At 46.0% G+C, this 25,582-nt stretch overlaps 1 protein-coding gene across 1 annotated transcript in view; it reads left to right on the plus strand.

Annotated features, from left to right (window-relative positions):
• Positions 1–25,582, plus strand: part of LOC147900830 (phospholipase SGR2-like) — a 210,065-nt gene that overhangs the window by 27,597 nt on the left and 156,886 nt on the right. The window contains exon 3 of the mRNA XM_087375771.1: positions 18,963–19,223. Within this exon, the coding sequence (XP_087231897.1) occupies positions 18,963–19,223 (261 nt within the window). The remainder of the gene's footprint in view (positions 1–18,962; positions 19,224–25,582) is intronic.

Below are 25,582 nucleotides of genomic sequence, written 5' to 3' on the forward strand. Positions count from 1 at the left end.
CTTAAACTGATGTATGGCCGATTATATGTTTTCTTGTTTTATTAAATGTAGGTACTCTAAATAAACAGAGCTGCTTTTGTACTGTATGGGAGCTGCCATGTGCGATCAGGCCAGAAAGCAAGCAATGTTGGATTCAGATCCTAGGACGGGGGGAAAAGCACTTGAAGACATTGCACACATTCGATCAGGTTCAGTTGCAGCAGAGCAGGCTGAAGCTTCAACTGAAATTAAAGAGCCTGAGGGCAATAATCAGACTGCCATGCAAGCTATCCAACCAGATCAGTTGCTATTGAGCCAGGAATAGCTAATTTGAGGTTGCTTGGGACCTATACTTCAAGATTAACTAGTGAAATCAACTTCAACAATCAGAGAATGGATCACAGGCTGCAAATTTCTTGTGCGACTATGAACAGAGGCTTTGATCATCTCAAGAGAAAATCGGATTCAAGAAGAAAAGAGGCCCATGGAGACTGCCTTTACTACAATCCCTCGTTCGAGTGAGAAAGAATCATCTGCATAAGCCTGAGCAACCATAGGTCGACTTCTAGGAATCTCCAAGCCATGTAACATGTCAGTCGCCACCAAATGATCCATATAAATCAGAGAATAGATCACAGGCTGCAAATTTCTTGTGCGACTATGAACAGAGGCCTTGATCATCTCAAGAGAAAATCGGATTCAAGAAGGAAAGAGACCCATGGAGACTGCCCTTACTACAATCCCTCGTTTGAGTGAGAAAGAATCATCTGCATAAGCCTGAGCAACCATAGGTCGACTTCCAGGGATCTCCAAGCCATGTAACATGTCAGTTGCCACCAAATGATCCATATATTGAAGCATGGGATGAGTGGATATGGCATATAAGATGGCACTAATTGGTGGTCCAAAATTCTGAAATATCTCTTGACAATATGCATGCAGCTTTACTGTCACTATAGAGCCAATAGATAACATGCTGCAATTTCTGACCAAAACCCAAAGCTTGCATAGTTTGCACCATGAAATCCCATTGAATGGTGTCAAAAGCATTGTCAATGTCAACTTGCAACAAGAGAACATTCTGCTCTGTATACTAGGCATATTCAATCCCAACATAAGCATTTGCAATATTGTCAGTTATATGCCTACGAGCAAAAAAGCCATATTGTGCTAGATGCAGGCCATCATGCAAATGTCCTTTGATATGATGATGATCTTATAAATGACAGACATAAGAGTGACAGGCCTCCAATCAGCCAATGATTCATAGATTGACTTCTTGGGCAGAAGCTTTACAAGCCTTTTGTTCCAGGAATCCGGCATGTGTTGATTTTGCCAAGCACTGTTTATCATCTGTAGCAAAGGAGACTTGAAGGGATTCCGATATGCGGGGAAAAATTCAATAGTGAGACCATCCCAGCCAGGAGATTTCGATCTACCACATGATTTAACAGCACCACTTAATTCCCTTTCAGTGAAAGGAGATTCCAATTCCAAAGCCTGTGTTGGAGAGAGAATAGGAGTAACATGCTGTAATAAATGTTGCCTTGCTGAAATAACTTCCTGTGAGGGTGGATCTGCATTCCCAAATTGAGAAGAAAAGTGATGTACATAAGCTGTGCTCGAGAAGAGGTCCAAACACTATCACATACAAGAGCCCTGCATATACTTTTAGAGTGCCTCTTATAGTGTAGACTTTTTAAAAATGCTTTAGACGAACATCCTTTATCCAAAAAATCCCTCTGTCATGCCCGGGTCTCCCATTTAGAAAATTTTCTATTGTCATTACATTGCAAACAATATTTAGCCTGGCATAAAATCTGATTTTCTTCCATAGAAAGAGGCCTGAAATGACTGAGCTCAGTCAAAGACTGACAATCAACTTGAGCCTGGGCCACATTCTCCCTCAAGGTCTTCATGTAATTTTGCCATAATCCCGAATCACTGCTTGCATTTTGGCAACAAATGCTTCCCAAGCATAGTCAATATCAAAGTGTGACTATTGCAAAAGGGGCTGAAAAGCATCCTTAACCATGGCCTGATATTCATTATGCTCCAAATAACTGTTATTGACAATAAGCAGCCTTCTATGTGTGAGCCGGTCATTTGGCACGTCATGAAGAGAAATCCTTAACCATAGAGGGGCATGATCAGAATGTGCGAAAGCATAATCCACCCAAAGTTTGGTGGTGAGATTATCATTGTGCTAAGGATTAACCCTGTACCAACGATCCAGACGAGCCCGATAAGAAGACTGGGCATTATGCTGAAAAGTATAACCTGGCAACATGGGGTGTGATTCCTTCGAGAGATCAGCAAGGCTTAGCTGAAGCAATAAATTAGACTAGTGATGGCGCTTAGAAGCCAACATATGAGTATGGCCAGAAGTATTGTCACCCTACTGAGGAGCAGTTAAAGTCCCCACAAATAAAAGCATAAAACTATATCACAATTTGAAGAAAAGCTGAAGAGCTTTTCAGAAGCTAATGCTTGTTGGACCAAAGTGAAAGAAAACCCTGAGTACATCCAATGAAAGCTGTCAAAGAGCTGCAGTGGCACTGGGTTGCACATCGTCTTCCTCCCCTCGATAGTATCCATGACATTTCCTACGTCTTCATACTTCTCTCTATAGCGATGGTAGCCAGACTTGTATTTTTCATACTTGGCTTTATAAGAAAGAGTTCAGCCCGAAGGAGTGGCAGCCCTGTCTGTATGTCCTTCATGAAGCTGGGAGAGCTGTGCATTCCTGGTCCATGGCTACAAGTTGATTTTTTAACGCAGCCACCCTAAGGTCAGCTTGGGCAGTCGCAGACAGCACGGATGTGTAATTTTCTTGCAGCAGTATCAGCTCAGGCTGCAGTGGACTGCAATAGGAGGGTAAGAGATTCCTGGTGGAGTCTGGGGGTACTGTTGCAGAGAAAAAGGGAGGGTTGAGAGAAGCCCCGGAGGGGGGGGATAATCAGCAGGGTGTAGGGGGAGAGTTGGAGAGGAGTACAAGGGGGGTTTGAGGAATGTACAGGAGCTGGGGGGGTTTGAGAGAATTGTGAGGGGGCCTAAGGAGTGTACAGAGTAGGAGAGAGTGGGGTTTACAGCATGGGGTGGGGGGCATTTTGATCGGGACTGATGAGTGGAGTGGGGGTTAAAGGGGTTTTTGGACGGATGTGGAAGGGGGTTTTGAGGGGTCGTGGAGGAGGGGGTTTACAGCAAGGGGTATGGGAAGTGTGGAGGCATTTCGAGGGGGAGTGAGGGGGCTTACAGAAGAGGTTAAAGGGCATTTTGGAAGGGGGTGTGACAGTTTATGGAGCAAGGGAGTAGAGGGTGGATAGCAGCAGAGGATAGGGTCAGGTTGAAGGAAGTAGACCCCGGGGGGGGCGGGGGGGTAATCAGCAGGGTGTAGGGGGAGACGAGTACAAGGGGGGTAAATGTACAGGAGCTAGGGGGTTTGAGACAATTGTGAGGGGGCGTAAGGAGTGTACAGAGCAGGAGAGAGCATTTGGGGGGGGATTTCGAGGGAACTGAGGGGTAGAGTGGGGATTAAAGGGGTTTTTAGAGGGATGTGGAAGGGGTTTTTGAGGGGTCATGGAGGAGGGGGGTGGAGGGGGTCCACAGCAAGGGGTACGGGAAGTGTGGAGGCATTTCGAGGGGGAGTGCGGGGGCTTATAGCAGACGTTAAAGGGCATTTTGGAAGGAGGGTTGTGAGAGTTGACGGAGCAAGGGAGTAGCAAGGGGATGACAATAGGGGATAGGGGCAGGTTGCAGGAAGTAGACGGGAAGGAAGGCGGATGGGGGGGGCACGCTACTGTACAGCAGCAAGAAAATGGAAAGGAGGAGGGCTGTGAGTGAGTATATGGTGGGGACGAGAGAGAGAAGAGGTAGGGGCTGAGAGGGGGAGGGGAGTGTGTGTGTGTGTGTGTGTGGTGGAGTGTGTGTAGTGGAAGAGCAATGGAGACCTCCTCCTCTGCCCTGCCAGCCTCGTCTTCCTTCCCGTTTCCGTCCGTACAGTCACCCTCGACGTCCCTGCTGCCTACCTTGCCTTCCGTACAGCTGCCGTCAGCTGTACGGCCTTCCGTACAATTTCCGTGCAGCCTGCTGCCCCCCATACAGCTCCCCGTACAGCTCCCGTGCTCCCTGCACCTCCCCGTACGGCCTTTCGTGCCTGCTGTACGCCATCCGTACAGGCTGTATGGTCGACCGTACAGCCTATACGGTCAACTGCGCAGCCTCCTTTCTCCTCTTTTGTTTTCTCTACCGTACAGTGCCTCCTTCTGCCTCTGCTCCTCCTACTCGTGTTTTTCTTCGGCGGAAGCATGGTGGTTTGTCTGCCTCACCTTTGATCAAATCGGCAAAGCTGGATGTTTCCGATGGCCCTTCTTCTTCCCTCCAGCTGGATCTTCTTCGCCAATTGTGCTTTGCCTCTGTCACAAAAGTTCCTTCATCGAGTTTCCCGCTTGTTTGTTTCGTGGATTCTGCCCTTTTGGTCTCTGGTCTTCGATAGGCTCAGCAATTTGGAGTCTGCCTCTATTTCATGGGCAGGGTTTTATCTTCAGCTCAGCTTCGTCATTGGGCTGATGTTGCAGTGGGTTTGGATTGTATTTCTTCCTTTGTCTTTCTGGGCAAAGGATTTTACTATGCCCACTGCTCTTCGACTGAGGTGGTAGACCGCCTTGTCAGTCATGCTGGTGTTCCTGGGGCTGGTTTCTTCGCTTATGTCATGTCCTGGGATCCACTTTTCGATCCTTCTGCAACCCTTTTGACTCACTGTCCGGTTTGGATTACTCTCAAAGCGCTGCCTGTGTCTCTTCTTCAGCATTCTCCAACTCTTGCAGCTTTTTTGGGAAGGCCTCTTCATGTTCCGAGACAGGAGTTCTTGCAAGCCTCCTGTGATGTTTGTCTTTGCATTTTGTGGGATATGACGCAGCCCGTGCCATCTACTCTGGATCTTGATTTGGGATTTGCCCATCCGATGCGCATCAGGCTCCATTTTGCATCTTTTCCCACTACATGTTATCGGTGCCGACAGGTTGGTCATTTTGCACGTGCTTGCCCTTCTACATCCAGGCCCATTCCTCCTGCTTCTTCAGCTGTCAAGGTTACTCTCCCTTCTCCTCCGGTTTTTGCTATGGCTTCTTTGGCGAAGCCCTCCACTGCTCCAAAGCACTATTGGAAGAAGGTTGATAAACACAGGCAAATCTTCCTCTTGCTGAAGAAGCTCATGATTGCACCCTTGTTGAGCACCATTAGTCTCCTTCTACTCAGGATATGGATGTACCCCTTGTAGAGGGCATTTTATAGGATGATATGCATGCTCTCTCTCAGGATGCTGCCCGTGCTCTTACTCAAATTGATCCTCAGAATGAAGCTCAAATGCTAAACCCTGCTTTATCAGATGCAGCTTTTTCATTGGAAGATACGGATGTTGATTTAGCTTCTCTGCCTTTGATGCCTGTGCCAGAGTTTTCTTCTGTCCGGGATGCAGAAGTACATTTTTTACTGGAATCTTTTCATCCCATGTTACAACAGGTTTTTGACCCTCTGATTCAAAAATTTTGGGTACCAGCCTATATCAAGAAGAATCACAAGGGCAAAAAACAGCTTGTTTTTATTGATGGTGTGGTTTCATCACTGCATCAGTTTTTACAGAGCAACAATTTGAAGCGGGAGGATGCCGTGTTTGATCCTCCTCCAGCTTGATATGCCACTTTTTACTTGGCTACCTCATGACTTTTGCTCTGAGGTTTTACTTGTAAAAACTTTTTCCTCGTACTTATTGGTGGGTTTTTACCTCTTTTGAGGTTTCCCACACAGAAATATAAAGATTTCACTAAAAAAAAAAGTGTGTGTGTGTGTGTGTAGGTGTCCCACGCATACGGAGGATTCCGCTCCACTCCAGTCCTTTTCTTTTCATTGTTACATTCAGATGTATTTGATTATGTATGATCAGACTTAGGATTCAGCACAGGTGATGATGCTCGTTTCAGTAGCTCCACCCTTACTGTGATTTGTATCAGGTTTTCTTTCAGTCTCATAGACCCATCGGTCTTCCGAAGACTCTAATAAAATATCTTTCTTTCTTTCTTACTCTGTACTACATAATCTATAAATATGCTGTTGAAACTTATATGTTTGACAGTTAATGTACAAGGTTTGTGTGATGCTTCTAAATGGAAGACAGTCTGGGGTATCTCAATCACTTACAGCCAGATGTGGTAGCTTTGCAGGAACATAATCAGCATGTGTATGCTGGACAGCATGATCATTCTCACGGTTATGAGATTTTCTATGCTGGACAGCATTCCTTTTCGCGAGTGGTCTTTCTGATCAGGCATGGTTTTCATATCTCTGTGGCCTTCAATGATTCACAAGGCAAATGGATGGTTATGCAATGCATTGTACAGGATGATATCTTTGAATTTGCATCTGTCTATGCTCCTCAACCTCCCGTCATCGAGGACAGATTTGGGAAGATATGCAGACGTATCCATGGAGGCAGTATGCTTTTCTTTGTGGTGACTTCAACAATGCTCCTCAGCCAAAGGATAATACATCTGGCCATACACATATGTTGGCCTCTGAGAGACAGAGCTGGTCTAAATTGTTGCTTGATTTCAATTTTGCTGATCTTTGGACAGCATCTTATCCATTGCTGCCTGGGTTTACTTTCTAGCACAATACTCATTCTACATACAAAGCTAGACTGGACATTATTGATACCGATTATGCCTGGGATGCATTTGTTGCTCGTATGCAATCAGTTATTCGTGATTATGGCAAAAATTATCTCAAAACATTGAGGGATATGGTTGCTCGGGCAAAAACTGCCTGTCAGTCTTTGACTGAACTCAGTCATTTTCGGTCTTTGTCTCTTGAAGAAAGCACATCTTTATGCCAAGCTAGGCATTGTTTGCAAAGTATTGATCATAGAAAAATTGCCAAATGGGAGACAAGAGCTCGTTACCGAGCTTTCTTGGATAAAGGTTGCTCGTCGAAGGGTTTTTTTAAGAGCTTTCATCGTAAGCAACAAGCTACCAATATTTGTCGTGCTTTGCTTTCTGATGTACATTGGACTTCCTCTCGAGCTCAACTTGCTGCAGCTTGTGTTCATCATTTTCTCAAGCAATTTGGACAGGCTGATCCTCTTTCTCCAGCGGTATTGGCAGCTTGGACTCAATTACTGCAGCATGTTTTCCCTATTGTTTCTCATGCACAAGCTCTTGACCTTGAATGCCCTTTCACTGAAATAGAATTGACCATTGTTGTCCGATCACGTGGTAAATGGAAATCTCCGAGATGGGATGGCCTTACAGAAGAATTTTTTCTTGAATACGGGGATCTTCTCAAGCCCATTTTGCTTCGTATGATCAACCATGCCTGGGAACAGCAACATATGCCAGTTTCTTGGAAAAAAGGGCTAGTAAAGCTTCTTCCCAAAAAGCATATTTGTGAATCATTGGCTGATTGGAGACCCATTACTCTTATGCCTGTCATTTATAAAATCATCACCAAAATGGTGGTTGATCGTATTAAAGGATACTTGCATGATGGTTTACATCGTGCATAATATGGTTTTGTTCCTCGCAGGCATATCACTGATAATATCGTAAATGCTTATGTTGGAATTGAGTATGCCAAATACACAGAGCAAGATGTTCTTTTACTACAAGTTGATATTGCCAAGGCTTTTGATATTGTTCAATGGGACTTCATCTCTCAGACAATGCATGCTTTGGGATTTGGGCGGAAATTGTAGTGTATCATATACTAGCTTTATAGTGAGAGTCAAGCTGCTTGCATTCTTTCTGGGGATATCTTTGAAGCATGGACTCTTCATTGTTCGGTGCGTCAAGGCTGTCTACTTAGTGCGCTCTTGTATGCTATAGCCACGCACCCCATGCTTCGGTATATGGATCATCTCGTAGCTACGGATAAACTACATGGTTTGGAAATTCATGATGGTAAACCATTGCTTGCTCAAGCTTATGCAAATGATTCTTTTTTCACTCCCCGCAATACAGAGCAGGATCTTTCTGAGCTAATGCAAGTTCTTTATTTATATGGTTTAGCTGCTAATTTTCAGAAATCAAAATTGTTGCCTTTGCATTCCAAGGAATGGCACTCTCGAAATCATCCCACCAACTCAATTGGTTCGTCATCTTGGCTATCCTTTGAGTTGGACAGTTTCTTCTCGTCAACAATCTGATTGGATTCTCGCAGCTCTCAAGAAAAAGCTGGAGTACTGGAAATTGGCAACTTGGCCTTTGCATGTTCGCCTTCGAATTGTGCAATCTATTCTGATGGCGTATATTCAATTCTACTTGCCTCTTATTATGTTCAGGAAGGCTGACCTTGCCTCTTTTATGTCTGAGGTTCTGGAAATCTTCTGGTGTTCTCGCCATGGCAAAAAAGCTTGCGTTTGCTTCAAGTACAGCAGCTTTGTTCTCCAAAGATGCGTGAAGATCTTAATATTCTCAATATCCATCTGCATATTCTTGCCCAGAAGGGGAAACTCATGCTGCAGTTTTTGCAAGATTCTCAACCATGGGCTGCCATGATTCGTCATTTACTCTTGCATGTTGAATCTCCAGCTTTTGGTCATTGGCAGCTTTCCTAGTGGGAGTTTCTTTTTGGTTCTGTGATAGGCAAAATCCCTGGCTGTCCTTTGGTTTCCCATTTGTTAATGGATTGGAAACATATCCTTTCCTACTTGGATTGGCATGGCAGTGATTCCTTGCAGGGCAACTCTTTCAGAGCTGAAAGTATACATTGGTCTAGAGTGTTCGCCCTTCCTTTGGCTTTGCAGGAGCCTCATCGACTTCAAGACTGGAAACTTTCTTATGTGGACTTGTCATGCCATCCTCTGCAGTTTGCACATATTACTGTCTCTTCTCTCTATAAAGTTCTACTTTCTCCACCATTTATCTCACAAAAGGCAAATCAGCTTTGGCATCTTAATCGTCCTATGAAATAGTGGCGGAAACGTTTGAGATAGATTTGGCATTCTAAGATTCCTCTCCGTCAGCAGGTTTTCTTGTGGAGAGTTTTGTCGGGTGTTCTTCCTCATGGACAGCTCTTGGCACGACGACATATTGCTTCCTCTATTTGTCGCAGATGTCTGGCTCCAAGAGAGACTGTGCCTCATCTCTTTTGGCATTGTCCTTCCTCTTGTGCTTTCTTGGACTTCCTTGGGCAGATTTTGAGAGCTCAGTTTCCTCAGATTGCTTTTGGCAAGTTCTTCTGGCTTTTTGGTGTACATCCACCCAAACAAGAGTTTGATTTCTTTTTTGTTTGGGTTTGGTACTGGGCACTCTTTGGTAATCCTGTTTTTTCCAATTTCTCTTTCTTCAGACACTCTTTGCAGCAATCACTTTTTGATTGCTTGTATCACGACCAAAAGCTACGAGCTCAACCAAGATCTCTCGACTTTGACGAATGCAAATTAACAGGTGATGGCTCGATGAATAACCATCCATTCATTCTCTGGTTCAGCAAGCTCGTCACATATCTACAACGTGAGAAGAACCTGCATGCTGAATACCAAAGCCCACAATTCCCTAGATGGATCTAGTGTGTCACATGTCCTCAATTTAGGGTGCCTCCTAAATGCACTATTTACCCCTCTCTTGGGATAACATTAAAATAATTTGCCCCTTGGCACATTTAATGCATCCCCTTAGCCTTAGATCCACCTAGTCTTGTGCCATGTCACCTCACCAAGGACCTTGACCTTAATTCCTTTTTTATCATTTACGTGAAGCCCAAACAAATATAATACAAAGATTGATCCTTTAAAGGAAAATGTCGACTTGGACCCTTCCGAGGTCATGTTGCCTCAACTTGAGCGTAACATTCCTTCCCTCTTCAGGCATCAACGTCCTCGATGATAAAGTCTGGGAACACTCTTCGTGACTGATATACGGATTCCTAGGTAGCTTTTGATAGAGGTAAACCATGCCATGCAACCAACACCGTGGGTATCTTATTGTTCCTTGGTCCAGGATTCTTGTTGGTTGGCGTCTTGCATTATCCTCTATCTCCTGAAACAGAACAACACCCTCGATTAGTGAGTCACCTATATGCAAAATTTTCTTTAAACGAGAAACATGAAACACTAGGTGCACCTTATAACCCTGCGGTAATTCTAATTTGTAGGCTACCTTGCCTATTCTTTTTAGAATTAACCACTGCTCACAATATCGGGGTGATAACTTAGCACACTCTCCTGCAGTCAAAGACTTAGAGTGCAAAGGAACTTTGAGAAAAACTTTTTCTCCTTCCTTGAATGTTCTAACGGATCTGTTTTCATCCACATACGCCTTAGCTCTATCCATAGGTTGGCGGATGTTAGCTCTCGCAAGTGCTAGCATCTCCCGCATCTGAATCACAAAGTTCGCGGCACTAGGCACTTTCTGAGGTACTTCAACTGTAGTTGAATTCGCTGGTCTATAACCATAGTTCGGCTTAAACGGACTGAACCCTGTAGAGGAATGTTTTCTATCATTGTAGGCAAATTCTAACAATGGCAACCACTTGTCCCATGTATGTTGCCTCAATGACACATATGCTCTAAGCATATCCTCTAAAATTTGATTGATTCTTTCCGTTTGACCATCTGTTTCTGGATGATCCCCACTACTCATTCCCAACTCGGTCCTTAGTGTCTCAAATACTGCAATCAAAAAATGACTGGTAAATTTGACATCCCTGTCTGACACTATAGTTGGAATGAAGTGAGCCATCTTGGTAAGACAATCAACTACCACAAGGATAGAATTATATCCACCTTGTGTCATAGGCAGACCTACAATAAAGTCCATGGAAATGCTCTCCCACCTACCTAGTGGTATTTCCAAAGGTTGTAAAAGTCCGGGTGGCTTCACCCGCTCTGCCTTAGTTACCTGACACGAAAAACAACATGTCACATATTCATGAATATGTTTTTTCATTTTTTGCCACAAGAAATCTCGCTTCACGAGATCATACGTTTTCTCAACTCCTGGATGTCCCGCACATGGGCTATCATAGCATTGTTGAATGACTCTTTGCTTGAGGTCATTCTGATTAGGTACTACTACCTTGCCATTTCTTTTCAGCATACCATCTCTTATGGTATATCTTGCATAAGTTTGGCCTTTTCTGGATGCCAGGTCATCCTTTTCCTCGGGTTGGAATACATGAGCCTTAGGCCAAAGGCTCTGGACGAACTCATCCACCTTTTGAGTTTCTCTTATCTCGGTCATTAGAGCACTTTCTAATAGCGTGAAACTCATATTATGCATAATGTGTGACAATGCATCAGCAACTTTATTATCCTTTTCTCTTTGGTACCGAATCGTCAAGTTAAACTCCTACATGAGTTCTACCCACCTAGCTTGGCGGCCTCTCAAGCCAGATTGTTTACAAAAATGTTTCAGAGTATCATGATCAACATCAACATAAAACTCTGATCCATATAAATAATGTCTCCATGTTTTCAGAGCATGGATGATAGCATACAACTCTAATTCATGAGTTGGCCAATTTCGTTGAGAGGGAGAAAGCTTCTTGCTTTCAAAGGCTACTGGCCTTCCCTCTTGGAGGAGAACTGCTCCTACCGCAATGTTACTTGCATCGGTTTCAAGGAAAAACGGTTTCTGGGGATCAACTATTTTTAATACTGGGTCTTGAGACCACAGCTCGTTTTATGGTGTTAAAACTCTCCTGTTGATTTTGTCTCCATATAAAAGATACTCTATCTGAGGTTAGATCAGTCAATGGCGATACTATTTCGGAATATCCTTTGATATGCCTTTGATAAAATTGGACAAATCCCAAGAATTGCAAAGCGATCAAACTCTGAGGGATTGGCCAAGTCAGTATCGCAGCCACTTTCTTTGGATCCATGTCTACCCCCTCAGGAGTAATAATCAATCCTAAATATTCAAGTCTTACCATACACAGTATAGTTTTCTTTTCATTTACATAAAGACTAGCTTTCCTCAAAGTATTGAACACTATTCTTAAGTGTTTGTGATGCTCAGCAATACTTTTGCAGAACACAAGAATATCGTCAATAAAATGTACTACAAACTTTCTGATATACGGACGTAGTAAATCATTCATAAGCATGACGAATGTAGCTGGAGCATTGGTAACTCCAAACGGCATTACCAAAAACTCATAATGTCCAAACCTGCTTCTAAAAGCGGTTTTATGCACATCCTCGGCTCTAATACGGATCTGATGGTAGCCACATTTACGATCTATCTTACTGAAAGTTACGGCCCCATGTAACGCATCTAGCAAATCATTGATCCGAGCCATCGGATACCTGTGTAGAATAGTGATATTATTCAATGCTCTATAATCTATACAGAGGCAAAAAGTATCATCTTTCTTTTTCTTCAATATCACTGGCAAAGCAAAAGGTGAGAAACTGGGTTGAATCTGCCCCAGCTTGAGGTATTCTTTGAGTTGTCTTCGTACCTCCACTTCTTCGGTAAAACTTAACTAATAGGAAGGTCTATTTATAGGTTCTGCCCCCGGGATTAGTTCAATCTTATGCTGAATATTTAGCTGTAGAGGTAACCCATAAGATAACTCATCCCTAAAATAATCAGAGAACTCCTCTGCTATTTGATCAGCCAACTTGGCCATCTCTCCATTTCGGGTAACATCAGTGCTAGTCGAAGGACCATCAATTTGCTCTACCGATACTGTACAAAGAAACAAAAACTCTTCTTGAGCTTTTCGTACTTCCATTACGGAAACCAACGGTCCTTGAGGTATATCTTTTTCACCTCATAAGACATACATCACATCATTCATGTATATGCGTAGTCAGATGGGCTAGTCTTTAATTTCAGCCTCTTTAAAAGCTTGGAGTTAATTACATTGTGTGTTGATGCTGAGTCAAACAACACAATGACATCATGATTGGCTACTTGCCCCTTCATCTTAATCAACTCCGTATCGTTAAAGGCTGTATACCCCGTTGTTGCGGGCTTTGATAGGACATTATCAGGTGCACTAGTTACTAGCTTAGTAACAGACACACATAACAAAACAAGTACTGATCTTTGAGAAGATCCCGCTAGCTAAATCTGCATCTCTTCTGCTTTGGGACTTCCCTCCATTTCCAAGATCACCATCTCAGCCATCCGACGATCCTTGTTTCGTGGACAATCTTTCCATTGATGACGCTGAACGCATCCAAAACACAAGCCTTCTCTCCTCGCTTTTTCTCTTTGCTCTGGGTTCAAAGAAGACTTCGACCAAAGCCCGGGCTGCCATTGGTGTTACTTTTCTTTTCATTCCAATGGTGGTACTTGGTTTAGGAGTCTCAAGTGGCTTCGCCTGCTTGGCTTGACCACTAGTGTGTGAGGCACTTCCTTTGCTAATCCACTTCTTCTTAAACCTAGTTTTCTTCGGGTACTCATACCGAGTCCCAACCTACACAAACCCACTTGGTCTGTTCCCTTTGGCATCCTCATAGTTCAGGGCTATGGCAATTGCTTCATCTAGCATGTTCGCATACTTGGCCCGAACTTCCATCTTGATCCGATCATTCAATCCAAAGATAAAATCTTTTACTTGGATTGACTGAGGTAGAGGTTCATAAACTTTCATTACACTTTTTCTGAACTTATCAGTGTATTCTGCTACTGATAAATTTCTTTGACGAAGGTTTCGATACTGCTCGGGATGCTTCGTCAGGAGGTAAAAAGTGTTTTCTAAATTCTTTTTTGAACCCCTCCCAAGAAGTAGATGCCACTACATCTTTCTATTGTTTTATCCACCACCGATCCGCTGCCTCATTAAACATATGGGTGGCCTCGTGGATTTTCTTCATATCATTCCTGATTTCACAAATGGCGAAGGCCTCGTTCCATTTGTGTAACCAGGTCTCTATGTTATCAGAACTATAGTCAGACATCCGACCAGAATACTTTTCTGGCCTATAATTGGCAATATTAGGCACCTTAGCCTTCCTAGGCTCGACCGTATGAACACTGGATTCAGGCTGCATTGGAGCTTTACCTTTCTCTTCACGAGATGGTCTAGTAGACATACTATGAACCATTTTCCTAAGCTCGGATTGCCCTACATTTGCTTGTAACTGGCTCATGCACCAACAAAGCAAAGAACTTTGATCAAGAGAGGGGTGAAATAGGAATGGATGATGTGGCTTCTTTTTTTTCTCTCAAGGTCCAAAGGCCTTGGATGATGTGGCCTCTGTCAATACAAACGTTCAGACGGTCGCCTCGCTCCCGGGATCTCCTTCACCTAATCTATGTGAGTATCTATTCTGGACGCTACATGCAAAGTAACCATGTCATAGTAGCCAACACAAGGCCCAGCTCTACAAATACGTAGACTGGGACTTCAACAAGCAGTCTCCTGCCTATCATAATATGCACGCAGGAAATCCCCCGTCCACTCAATAGGACGTGTGCTCCATCTGATACCAAAATATAACAACAGCTAGCCCCTCGCGATGCCAAGGAGCCTTGAAGGTAACCACCCGCAAACCAACATGTGCGCCACTTTGATATCCTGCGAATTGATTGTTCGAGCTTGGAGGGTAACAACGTTCAAATCATCCAAGGAAGCATCGGCTTTCAGGCTGGTATGATCCTCTCTCTCTGGTTCTTTGACTCTTGAAGGTCCGAAATCGCTTCAGATTATCGTTTGACAAAAATTCAACACAAAGTTATTAGTAGCATCGTTGCAGCTGGAAAATGTATTGCATCACTGCTACCGAATGTTTGCTCACATTCAGCTAGCAGCTGTGTTTCTTGAATTCAGCTCATGGTCGCGTGGCTTCCTGGCCGAAAACCTCTCGTAATCCGTTCATCTATAATCCCCCTTTCCCAATAACCCGCTCTGATACCAAAATATCACGACCAAAAGCTATGAGCTCATCAACCAAGACCTCTCAACTTTGACGAATGCAAATTAACAGGTGATGGCACGATGAATAACCACCCATCCATTCTCTGGTTAAGCAAGCTCGTCACATATCTACAACGTGAGAAGTACCTGCATGCTGAATACCAAAGCCCACAATTTCCTAGATGGATCTAGTGTGCCACATGTCCTCAATTTAGGGTGCCTCCTAAATGCACCATTTACCCCTCTCTTGGGATAACATTAAAATAATTTGCCCCTTGGCACATTTAATGCAAGTAGACCCCTTAGCCTTAGATCCACCTAGTCTTGTGCCATGTCACCCTCACCAAGGACCTTGACCTTAATTCCTTTTTTATCATTTACGTGAAGCCCAAACAAATATAATACAAACATTGATCCTTTAAAGGAAAATGTCGACTAACCCTTCCGAGGTCATGTTGCCTCAACTTGAGCGTAACAGCTTGCAATCTCGTATCTTTGATCATGATGTATATTTGTCCTACAGTGAGATTTTCTCTTGATGTATTATAGCTCTCCCTTTCTGGGATAGCTTTTCTTGTAATATAACGACTCAAAGATTCCACACAAAAAAAAATGTGTGTGTGTGTGTATGTGAGTGATGGAAAGTGATGGAGCCTCCCCCTCGCCCGTACAGCCCCAATCTACCTCGCTTTCCTGCTCGCAACCTCCCGTGCCTGCTCCATTATCCTTTGTTCGTGCTCTGTACATCCTCGTACCTTTGCAGCCTGCAACCGTACCTTTCCAGCCCACATCCGTACCCTGCCCGTCTTCATCCATGCCTTTCTTGCACCCGGCCGTACTCTCTCTGCATTCCGTACAGATTGTACAGACGTCCATATAGTCCCAGCCTCATGTCGCCTCTGACTCCCGTACAGCCCCTCTGTATAGTCTGTCCATACAGCCCGATTCTGCTCCTTTTGTGCAGTCCGTACCTCTTCTAGAGAAGCCCTCTCCGTCTTGCTCTTTCCTTGATGCCTCTTCTTCCCCTTTTCCTGTTGCTTCAACAGATGCCTCGTTCGTGTTCTCTGCTTCAGCTCCTCTTTCTGCCTCTGCTCCCACACGTGTTTACTTTCGGCGGAAGAGAGGTGTTTTGCTTCCTTCGTGCTCTTTCAAATCGGCAAAGCTGGATGTTGCAGATGGACCTTTCTCTCCTCTCCAATTGGATCTTCTTTGCCAGATGTGTGCTGCCTCCGTTACAGAAGTTCCTTCATCGGGTTCTCCTTTGGTTTGTTCTTTGGATTCTGCCCTTGTGATCTCTGGTCTTCGACAGGCTCAGTAGCTTGGGATCTGTCTCTACTTTATGGGTAGGGTTCTTTCTGCAACTCACCTTCGTTGTTGGGCTGAAGTTGCCGTGGGTCCGGATCTCATTTCCTCCTCTGTCTTTATGGGCAAAGGGTTTTATTACACCCACTGTTCTTCGACAGAGGTGGTGGAGCGCCTTGTCAGTTGTGCTAGGGTTCCTGGGGCAGGTTTCTTTGCTTATGTCATGCCCTGGGATCGTCTTTTTGATCCGGCAGCTTCTCTTTTGACTCATTGCCCGGTATGGATCACCATCAAAGCGCTGCCTATTCCTCTTCTTCAGCATCTTTCTACCCTTGCAACGCTCTTGGGGAGGCCTCTTCATGTTCCAAGACAGGAGTTTTTGCAGGCCACTCGGGATATTCGTATTTGTGTTCTATGGGATATGATGTAGCGAGTGCCTTCTACTTTGGATCTTGATCTGGGTTTTGCCCATCCGATGCGCATTCGGTTGCATTTTGCCTCTTTTCCTACAGCCTGTTATCGGTGCCGCCAAGTTGGTCATTTTGCATGCCTGCCCTTCTGCTTCCAAGACCACTCCTCCTACTTCTTCCTCAGCAGTCAACATTTCTCCCCCTTCTCCTCCGATCTCTGCTATGGCTTCACTGCATGAGCCTTCATTCACTGCTCCGAAGCATTACTGGAGGAAGGTAGATAAATCACATGCCAATCTTTCTGCTGCTAAAGAAGCTCAGGCTCAATCTCCTGTTGAGCACCACCAGCCTCTTCTCCTCAGGATATGGATGTTCCTCTTGAAGACGGGATTATACAGGATGCTGTACATGTTTTATCTCAGGTTGATACTCGGAGTGAAGCTGAAACGATGAGTCATGATTTATCTGATGCAGCTCCTTCTTCAGATGGTACTAATGTTGATCCAGCTCCTTCGCCTGTGATGATTGTGCCAGAGTCTTATTCTGTTCAAGATGTAGATGTTCCTTTTTCTTTGGATTCTTTTCATCTTTGGTTACAACAGGTCTTTGACCCTGTGATTCAAAAATTCTGGCTGCCAGCTTATATTAAGAAGAATCACAAGGGCAAAAAACAGCTAGTTTTTATTGATGGTGCAGTTACTCCACTGCATCACTTTTTACAAAGCAACAATCTGAAACTGGAGAATGATTTGTTTGATTCTCCTCCAGTGGATATGTAACTTTTTACTGGGCTGCCACATGAGTTTTTCTCCCCCCTCCTTGTTTAGGGTCAGAGCCCAACTGACGGGGGTCACAGTGGCCTTGGTTAGATGCAGAGCTATGACCAGGAGACATACCAAGACTGCACCCTTGAGGGGGTGACAGCGTTCTATTGCTGACCTCATGCCTCCGCTTCCACAGCCTCATCCATCATGATGTCCTGTTGCTGATGATGATGATGATGATGATGATGATGGTTATGATGATGATGCCGACGATGATGCTGAGATTAATATATATATATAGTCGGGGTATGACTATGTTGTACTTAGGACTTAGTACTTGCCATTTTGCATTTTATTACAATCTGCATTGGTGTGGATGCTCATTTAGTAGCTCCACTACCACAGCTCATTGTATTCAGGTTTTTTCGCAGTCTCATAGACCCATCGGTCTTCCGAAGACTTTAATAAACTTTATTTCTTTCTTTCTTTCTTCCTTTCTTTCTGAGGCTTTACTTGTAAATTTTTTCTTTGTACCTATTGGTGGGTTTTTACCTCTTTTTGGGGTTTCCCACACAGAAATAAAAGATTTCACTAAAAAAAAAGTGTGTGTGTGTGGTCGGGGGCCGGATCCTGAGATAGAAATGCAGACTTGATCCTTATGTTCTCAGCTGTACATAATCTGTAAATATGTTGTCGCATATAAAATGTCAATGTACAGGGTTTATGTGATTCCAGGAAATGGGAACTTGTTTGGGGATATCTCACTAATTTGCAGCCTGATATAGTAGCACTGCAAGAACATAACTGCCATATGTATGGCGGTCATCATGGGCATTTTGTTGGGTATGACATATTTTGTGCTGGTGAGCATTCTTTTTCGGGTGTAGTCTTCCTGGTTAAACATGAGTTTCAGCCAGTTGTTGCCCTCAATGATAATCAAGGCTGATGGTTGATTATACAGTGTCTTATCCAGGGAGAAAATTTTTGAATTCGCATCTGTTTATGCGCCTCAATCCTCTTGTAGTATGGATTTGATTTGGGCTGATATGCAAGGATATCCTTGGAGACAACAAGAGAGTTGTTTTTATTTTCCCATTGTTATTCACACAGTTGTAAGACCAAGTCATTTCATATTATTTTGTATTTTATGAAGTGTAAGGCGTACAGTTAGACATTCTTCACTTGCCAACCCAATATTAGCCCTCCTATTTACCGAGACGAATGATAATGGTGGGGGAACCGTTATGGGTGATCTAGAAGGTCATTCACTGGTACAAGGATGACATAAGAACTATGCAAAGCAAAGATCTTGAAGGTTATCATTCTTGATGATGTATGAAATAATTGCTTGAATGAAACATAATATTGGGTGATTTGGCAGACTATATTTGGATTTCCTTTTCTTTGGGTGCTTTATGCATGTAATTACATTTTCTTCCACCTGTTGCTGTCTTGTCTTGACTCTTCTGGCTTTTGCTGTTCTTACTTCTAATTCATGTAGTCAATGCTCACACATGTTCGAATTTCAATCATACTTCCTCTGATTTGATTCTATCTACATTTTCAAATCCTTGCTGCTGCAAGGAGTTTCTTGATGACAGAACTAAGTCTTATTTCAAGAAACTTTCTTTATTTTCAGCGAGAAGAGGAATTGGTGTCAGCCTGGTGGAAAGAGTATGCAGAATGCAGTGAAGGTCCTTTAGCGGCTGCAGAGAAAGGAGGATCATCTCTTTCAAAGTCAGATCCTGAAGGGGCAGGGAAAGCTGCAGACGACAAAGTGTCAAGAGTTTCATCCTCGGGTTTAGGCTCTCTCAATCTAAGCTTGAAGCAACATGATGGGAATGAGCTATATGAGAATGATGAAATTGTAGGAGTGCTGGTCAAGGGCGGTCTTTATGAGGTTTGATTATTCTTTTTTATTGTTTTACAAGATGCAGTATTTGCTCTTATACGAAAGAGAATGCTTGTGCTTCCCATGTATTTTTCTGATTGGTCAGGATCACAAACCTAGTGAGGTGCTATATATTACAACCCACTACAAAGAAATAAGAAATGAATTTTGAGACCAACGTTTGACTGTTGTCCTGGCCAAGATTCACTATGCACACATCTTGACTTTTTCCACTTTTCAGCAGCATTTTCTGGATTGGGAAGGAGCCATACGAGATTCTTAGCTGGTGAATGTTGATAAAGTTTCCTGCCTGCAAGTAGCAAAACTGTAAAACTATATATAAGGGTTGGCAAAATCAACTGTGAGAAAATTTGTGGAATGGAACATGAATTTGATTATTTTAGTCATGTTGTTAGTTGATAATTTTTAAATAAACATATTTTAGTTCCCTTAAGTCAAAATCCTTGCGTTCTGTGCTTCACACAGTCTAGTTAAAACAACAGGCTGTTATCTTGATTACATTGTCAGTGCTCAATTAGGTTCCTCTATTTGTCATGAATGAGACGGTTCTGCCCCAACTTTTATCACGGCATTATCTAGAGGCTTTTTGACAGTGTTGCTTTGCCTGTTTAAGTCCTACAATAGTGATTTCAAACCTGTTGTCTCCAAAACACCATCCATTGACGAGCAGAAAGCTCACTGCATTGGTACCATTGTGATCACGTTTCATCATCGAGTCCACCGTCGCAATGTAAGCAGGGGAACCATTCTTTGCCTCCAACTAGAAGACCTGCTCTCTAATTTTTAACCAAACTGCCATGCCCCAATTGAATACTTGAGGCTTTTGCACATGAATGAGATATAATCCTCATCAGGTCCACCAATCCGCTTGGTAGCTCGGCTTTTTTCTTTTTGCAAAGAAAGGAACCTTCTATTAATGCTTGAAAAACTTCATACAAAACAACAGCCCCGAAGGTGCTGAGTATGGAAAAAACTGGGAAAAGGCTGAAAGAAAAACAGAGAAACCCAGCTCACTGCCTAGGGATCTCTGGTACGGGGGCTAACAGCTAGGTGGGGGGACTATACAACCAGCGAATCCCTCGCAGAGTGAAAATGTAAAAAACTCCTGCAGGCAAAGCCTTGCAGAATCGAGCATGCCTCGCGACAGTCGCCCTAGAGCCTGGGGTGCCACGCTCCTAGGTGGAGCGGAGGGTGTAGATTATATCCTGCTAGATGGCGACCAAGGTAGCCGAGGGTGGAACCGGATGCTCACCCATCACCAGACTATAGCGAGCAACCCAAATGTTCCAGGTTACTACCTCCCATACGCTATCCTCCGGAGGAGAAGCCAAACTATCAGGAGGGACAGCCTCATGGAGCTCTATCCTCTGAATACTGTGACCCTGTATCTGGTAAGCTGGGTAGATCTCATCAATCTGGAACGCGTGTCCTCCCTCAGTTAACCAGGCCACCATTCCCCAAGTGTAGTCCCTCTGAATACTCAGCATTCGGGTCATGATGCTGAGGGCTCCCATCTAGATCCTCGTTGCGCTACGACAACTGCAGAGGCAGTGCGGGATTGTCTCCAAAAAACCAGCAGAGCAACAATGACACTGCCCCTCCCCCACATCTGCTCCAACCACGGGCTGATGGGCAAGCCTCCGTGGGCGAAGTAGGATATCTTCCTTGGCCGTAAACTGTAATTGCATCCAAAACCTGGAACGGACATCTCGGGGCATTCTCTGGGCCACCCAATGCCTCTCCCTCGAAGGGGTCCACATTGAAGAGACCATCTGAAGCCTCCTACCAATCCATGTGGTGTAGGAAAAGGAGGGAACCTCATCCGCCTGCTTGGCAAGGCCGCCGCTGGAGGGCTAGATCTACTCTCCCGGATCCCATTGGACCTCCCTCAAGGGCCTACCCTCCCAAGCCAGAGGTGCCATCTAGGGGCATCCTGCTCTGAAATACAGGGATGGCTAGGTCAATCTCTCTCATCCGCTGCCTTGCCCCTCGCAGATGCGCTACGGCGCCAAGCCTCGTCTCTATCTCCATGGGTAATCTGCTTCATTTGCCAAAGGACCTGGCCGGTCGACTTTCCCACTGTGCCCAACTAATGTGAGTCCATTGTCCGAGCATACGCCCCTCCTGATCTCGTATCTCTAGGTGCCAAACAAGGGGCTGACACTCGAACTCCTCTCTGCATCTAGGTTGAGCACGAATGAGGCCCCATGCTAATTTCTGCCAGACCTTATGGAGGCTCCTCATCAAGGGGGAACCCTTCCCCATAAGGGGGGTCTCTGAGAAGATCCATCTGTGTGAAAGCTGCCATTGCCCCCTAGTGCATGGGGTATTCCTGAGAAGCCCTCGTTGTAAGAGGAGCTTCCAAGGCTGTGTAAGGCCGCGAACAACCAACTTGCCTAAGAGGGCTCTGCTCTGCATCTCTGGATGAATGATTCCCAAGCCTCCTAGTGCCTATGGCATGATCACCGTCTGCCAAGCGACCCGGGCTCTAGTATTCCTCGTGCTGTCCAAACTTGCCCATAGGAAGTTCCGGACCAACCGTTGGAGCTGCCTAATGCACCCTTTGTGAAAACACTAGCAGGAGGTGATATACCAAGCCGTGGCAAGGACCTGGTTTTCCACTAAGGCATGTCCTGCTAGGGAGAGTTTGGCCGAGCTCTAGTAGAGAAGCTTGCGCCGGACACTCTCAAGGACCGGGGTGATCTGCCACTCTACTGTAATGTCAATACCGACCTGGCATCTGAGGTATCTCGCTTTCTGGCCCCGCAGTATCCATCTGAAGCCAAAGTCGCTCTCCCACTCACGAATCTCCCGTGTCTCCAGAGCCTGTGAAGAAACCTATGGACTTTGTCCAGTTGATCCACGCACTCGAGGCCTCACAGTAGATAGCCAAGGCTCCCCTAACTCTCTCCAAACTCGCTGTGGTGCCCTCTACATACAAGGCCGTGTCTTTGCAAACTCAAAAGTCCAAGTTCCAATAGCTCCTCCTCCTGCCTGATTGGGAGCCTCAATCTTGTGAGGCCGGCCACCTGTGATCTCAAGTAATAGCCCAAAGCCTCCGCCACAAACAAGAAGAGGAAGGGAATGAGGGGGTAGCCCTAGCGGACCGAGCGAGAGAGAGGAAAGGCTTCGCCCATGTGTCCTTCGATAAGCATCTGGCTAGAGCTCCCCGCATAAAGCGCAGAAACTCCTTTGACCCATCTGTCTGAGAAAACCAATCTCCGCATCGTACCCTCCAGGAAGGACCACTCCACCCTATCATAGGCCGCCTCAAAATCCAAGAGGAAGACTCGACGAACCCGGTCTGTGTGTCGTGAATGATGTCAGTAAGATGGGGCTGTAACTGCAAACTCAAGACTTTGGCGAGGATCTTGTATGCAGTATCAAGCAAAGTGATCGGTCTCCACTGCCGGATATCTGACCTATCTCCCCCTTTCACGATCAAACAAATCCACCCCCTGCTCAGGGATCGAAGGAGGGAGCCCATGTCAAAATCTCATGGCAAGCTAGTCGAAAAGGGGTGGAGATGATCTCCCTAAAGTTCGGAAGAAGGCCGGAGTCAAGCCATCCTCGCTAGGACACTTCTGGGTCGGGAGAGCCTTGAGGGCTTCCCAAAGCTCCTCATCCGTGAAAGGCTTCTCTAGATTGCTGCACAAATCCTGCGACACTATTGTTAGAACGTGATCCCAAACTACCTCTCGAAAAATATGCATGAAGTCTAATAAGGTAGCTTGTGAAAGAACAACTGAGTAGAACAAAACAAGCTTGAGAGGCGCCGAATTGCTGCTGCTCCCTGCTGCTCCTGCTGCCCTCCTTCCTGCTCCCCTCCTTGCTGCCCCCTCCCTCCCCTCCTTGCTTCTCCTCCCTCCCCTCCCCCCTACCTTCTGCTCTCTCCGCCTCCCCCCCCTACTCCCTTCCCTCGCGGCTGCAGCCCCCCCCTGCCCCCCCTGTGCGCTGCCTTCTCCCCTCCCCTCCCTCCTACCTGCTGCTCCCCCCGCCTCCCCCCTTGCTCCCCTCCCTCGCTGCTGCAGCACCCCCCTGCACGCTGCCTCCTCCCCGCGCGCTGCCTCTCCCTTCCCCTCCCTCCTACCTGCTGCTCCTCCCTCCCCTCCTTGCTTCTTTTGCTCCCCCTGACTCCCCCCCCTACTCCCCTCCTCGCTGCTGCAGCCCCCCCCTGCGCGCTGCCTCCTCCCCGCTCGCTGCCTCCCCCCTCCCCTCCCTCCTACCTGCTGCTCCCCCCCTCTCCTCCACTCCTCCTCTCCTCTATCCTCCCCTTCTCTCCTTCCCCCCCCTCCCTCTCCTCCACTCCTCCTCTCCTCTGTACCCCCCTCCTCTCCTCTTGCTGCCCCCCCTATCCTCTGCTGATCCTCTCTCTCCCTCCTTCCTTTCACTCTTCCCCCTCATCTGGAGTACCCTACTCTCTGTTAGGAGTCTCCTGGGCTTCAGGAAAGCGGATGTTCTTTCTTTCTTGTGTTTGAATCGGCCTTTTCCACCTCGATTGACGAATGGGTTCCCACTCAGTCAATCTGTTACCGCCCACACCGGCCGCGAGAACCGTCACTTTTTCAAAAGACAAGCTACAGCAGTTGCAAAAGGATTTGGAGCATGAGTGTTCCACGACTCTCTTCGCACATATCCATGGTTCCCACCCCTCCAAGTCACAAGCTAGAGATTGGATGCTTGCGGCACTTCCCCAGGAGCTCGTCCCCCACCTTAAGGATGTTCGTTTGTTGGGACGAGGTTTCTTTTAGGTGTGCCTAGATTCCCCGGACGTCACGAGAGACCTGCTACAGGCCGGGTTTCTATTTCTAGGCTACAAGAGGATTTTTTTGTTTCCCTTTCAACTGGGCTTTGACCCAGTTGAAGAGGACAAGCAGGGAGTTTCTGTTTTCATCAGGTTCCCTGGTCTCCCCTCAGTTTATCACTGGCTTCTTTCAGTTATTGGCGAGAGGTGTGGTGTGGTAGCAGAGATCCCCCCTCTTCTTGGCGAGCCCTCTTCGGCTGCCGAGGCGGTCAGGATGGATGGGGTACCTAGGGTTAGGATCATTGTCCAGGACCCTAATATTTCAGATGACCACATCATGCTACAGCGACCCGATGGGTCCTTCCGCCAGAGATTTGAGGTTGCAGGTCGGCAGGACTAGTGCAGGATTTGCAGATCCTCGGGGCACTTCGCCAGAGATTGCCCAAAGAAGAAAAAGAGGCCCACAAAGCAACCAGCTCGTACTAGCTTACGACAGAGAGTAGGAGTAGGACCTACCGCTTCACAGGCACCGCCTCAGACACGGGATCCCCCCCCTCCTAGGGCTTCTCGAGTCCCTCCTGCACCCTGCACCACCTCTGGCCCACGGTGGGTTCCAGTCGCGGTTAGGCCCTCTACTTCAGATCACACATCCACTGCTCCGGAGGCTACCCCATTGGAGCCTCGGGAGGAGACCAGTAGTCTTCAGGAGCCTTGTTCGACTCCACCCCAGGATCAGGCTGTACCTTCCTCAGTAGCCCAGGTTGTTGGCACCTCATCCGCAACACTTCTTGATTAGGACTCAGTATAGGTGCCTCCCTCTGTGGATAGAGGGAAGGGGGTCTTACATTCTCTCCTTGCTTTGGTAGGAATCCTTCGTACCCCCTCCCCAGGACTGGCTCTGCGGAACTCCTTTTCCGCTCAGGAGGACCTCTCTGACCTCCCAGATGATGGTTTTGTACCTTCCACTTTCGGAGAGCCAGCTATCGGCATCCCTTTTGAGAGATCTTTCTCTCTCTCACCTGTGGACTTTCCTTCCCTTGGACCTCGTGTGTATGGCAGGAGGCCAGCTCCGGTGGAGGGTTCTTTTTCCGCCACCAGGTCGGGTAAGGTATTCCAACCCGCTTGCTCCTGCCGATGAGGATAGCCAGTTGGAATATACAGGGATTGGGCGGCATCCCTCATCGCCGTCGCAGACAGCTGATCAGGAATCAGCTCCATCCAGGTGTTTCAGGTGGTTCCCTAGACATGCTTTTTCTTCAAGAACACAAACTGGATGTCAGAGATTGCTCCAAGTCAGGTAAGCTGCTTTCTGGCTGAACTTTTTGGCTTCCTGCCTTGGGAACTAGAGGAGGTACATGCATATCAGTTTCAGATTCTATTCTCCCTCTGATCATTGGACACGGTACCATAACCCCCTCTAGGGCCCAATGGGTTTTACTTCTGATTGACGGACGTAAGGTTGGTTTCCTCAACCTCTATGCTCCGAACAACAGAGGGGACCGTGTTCTATTTTGGAAAGAGTTGCTCTCGTGGGCTGACATTGCAGATTCGTGGATTATTGGAGGTGACTTCAACATGGTTGAGGCACCTTCTGATAAGCAAG

Source organism: Dipteris shenzhenensis, chromosome 6 (assembly GCF_047967505.1).
Source record: "Dipteris shenzhenensis isolate YYH24624 ecotype China chromosome 6, Dip_SZ_1.0, whole genome shotgun sequence".
NCBI classification, from domain to species: Eukaryota; Viridiplantae; Streptophyta; class Polypodiopsida; order Gleicheniales; family Dipteridaceae; genus Dipteris; species Dipteris shenzhenensis.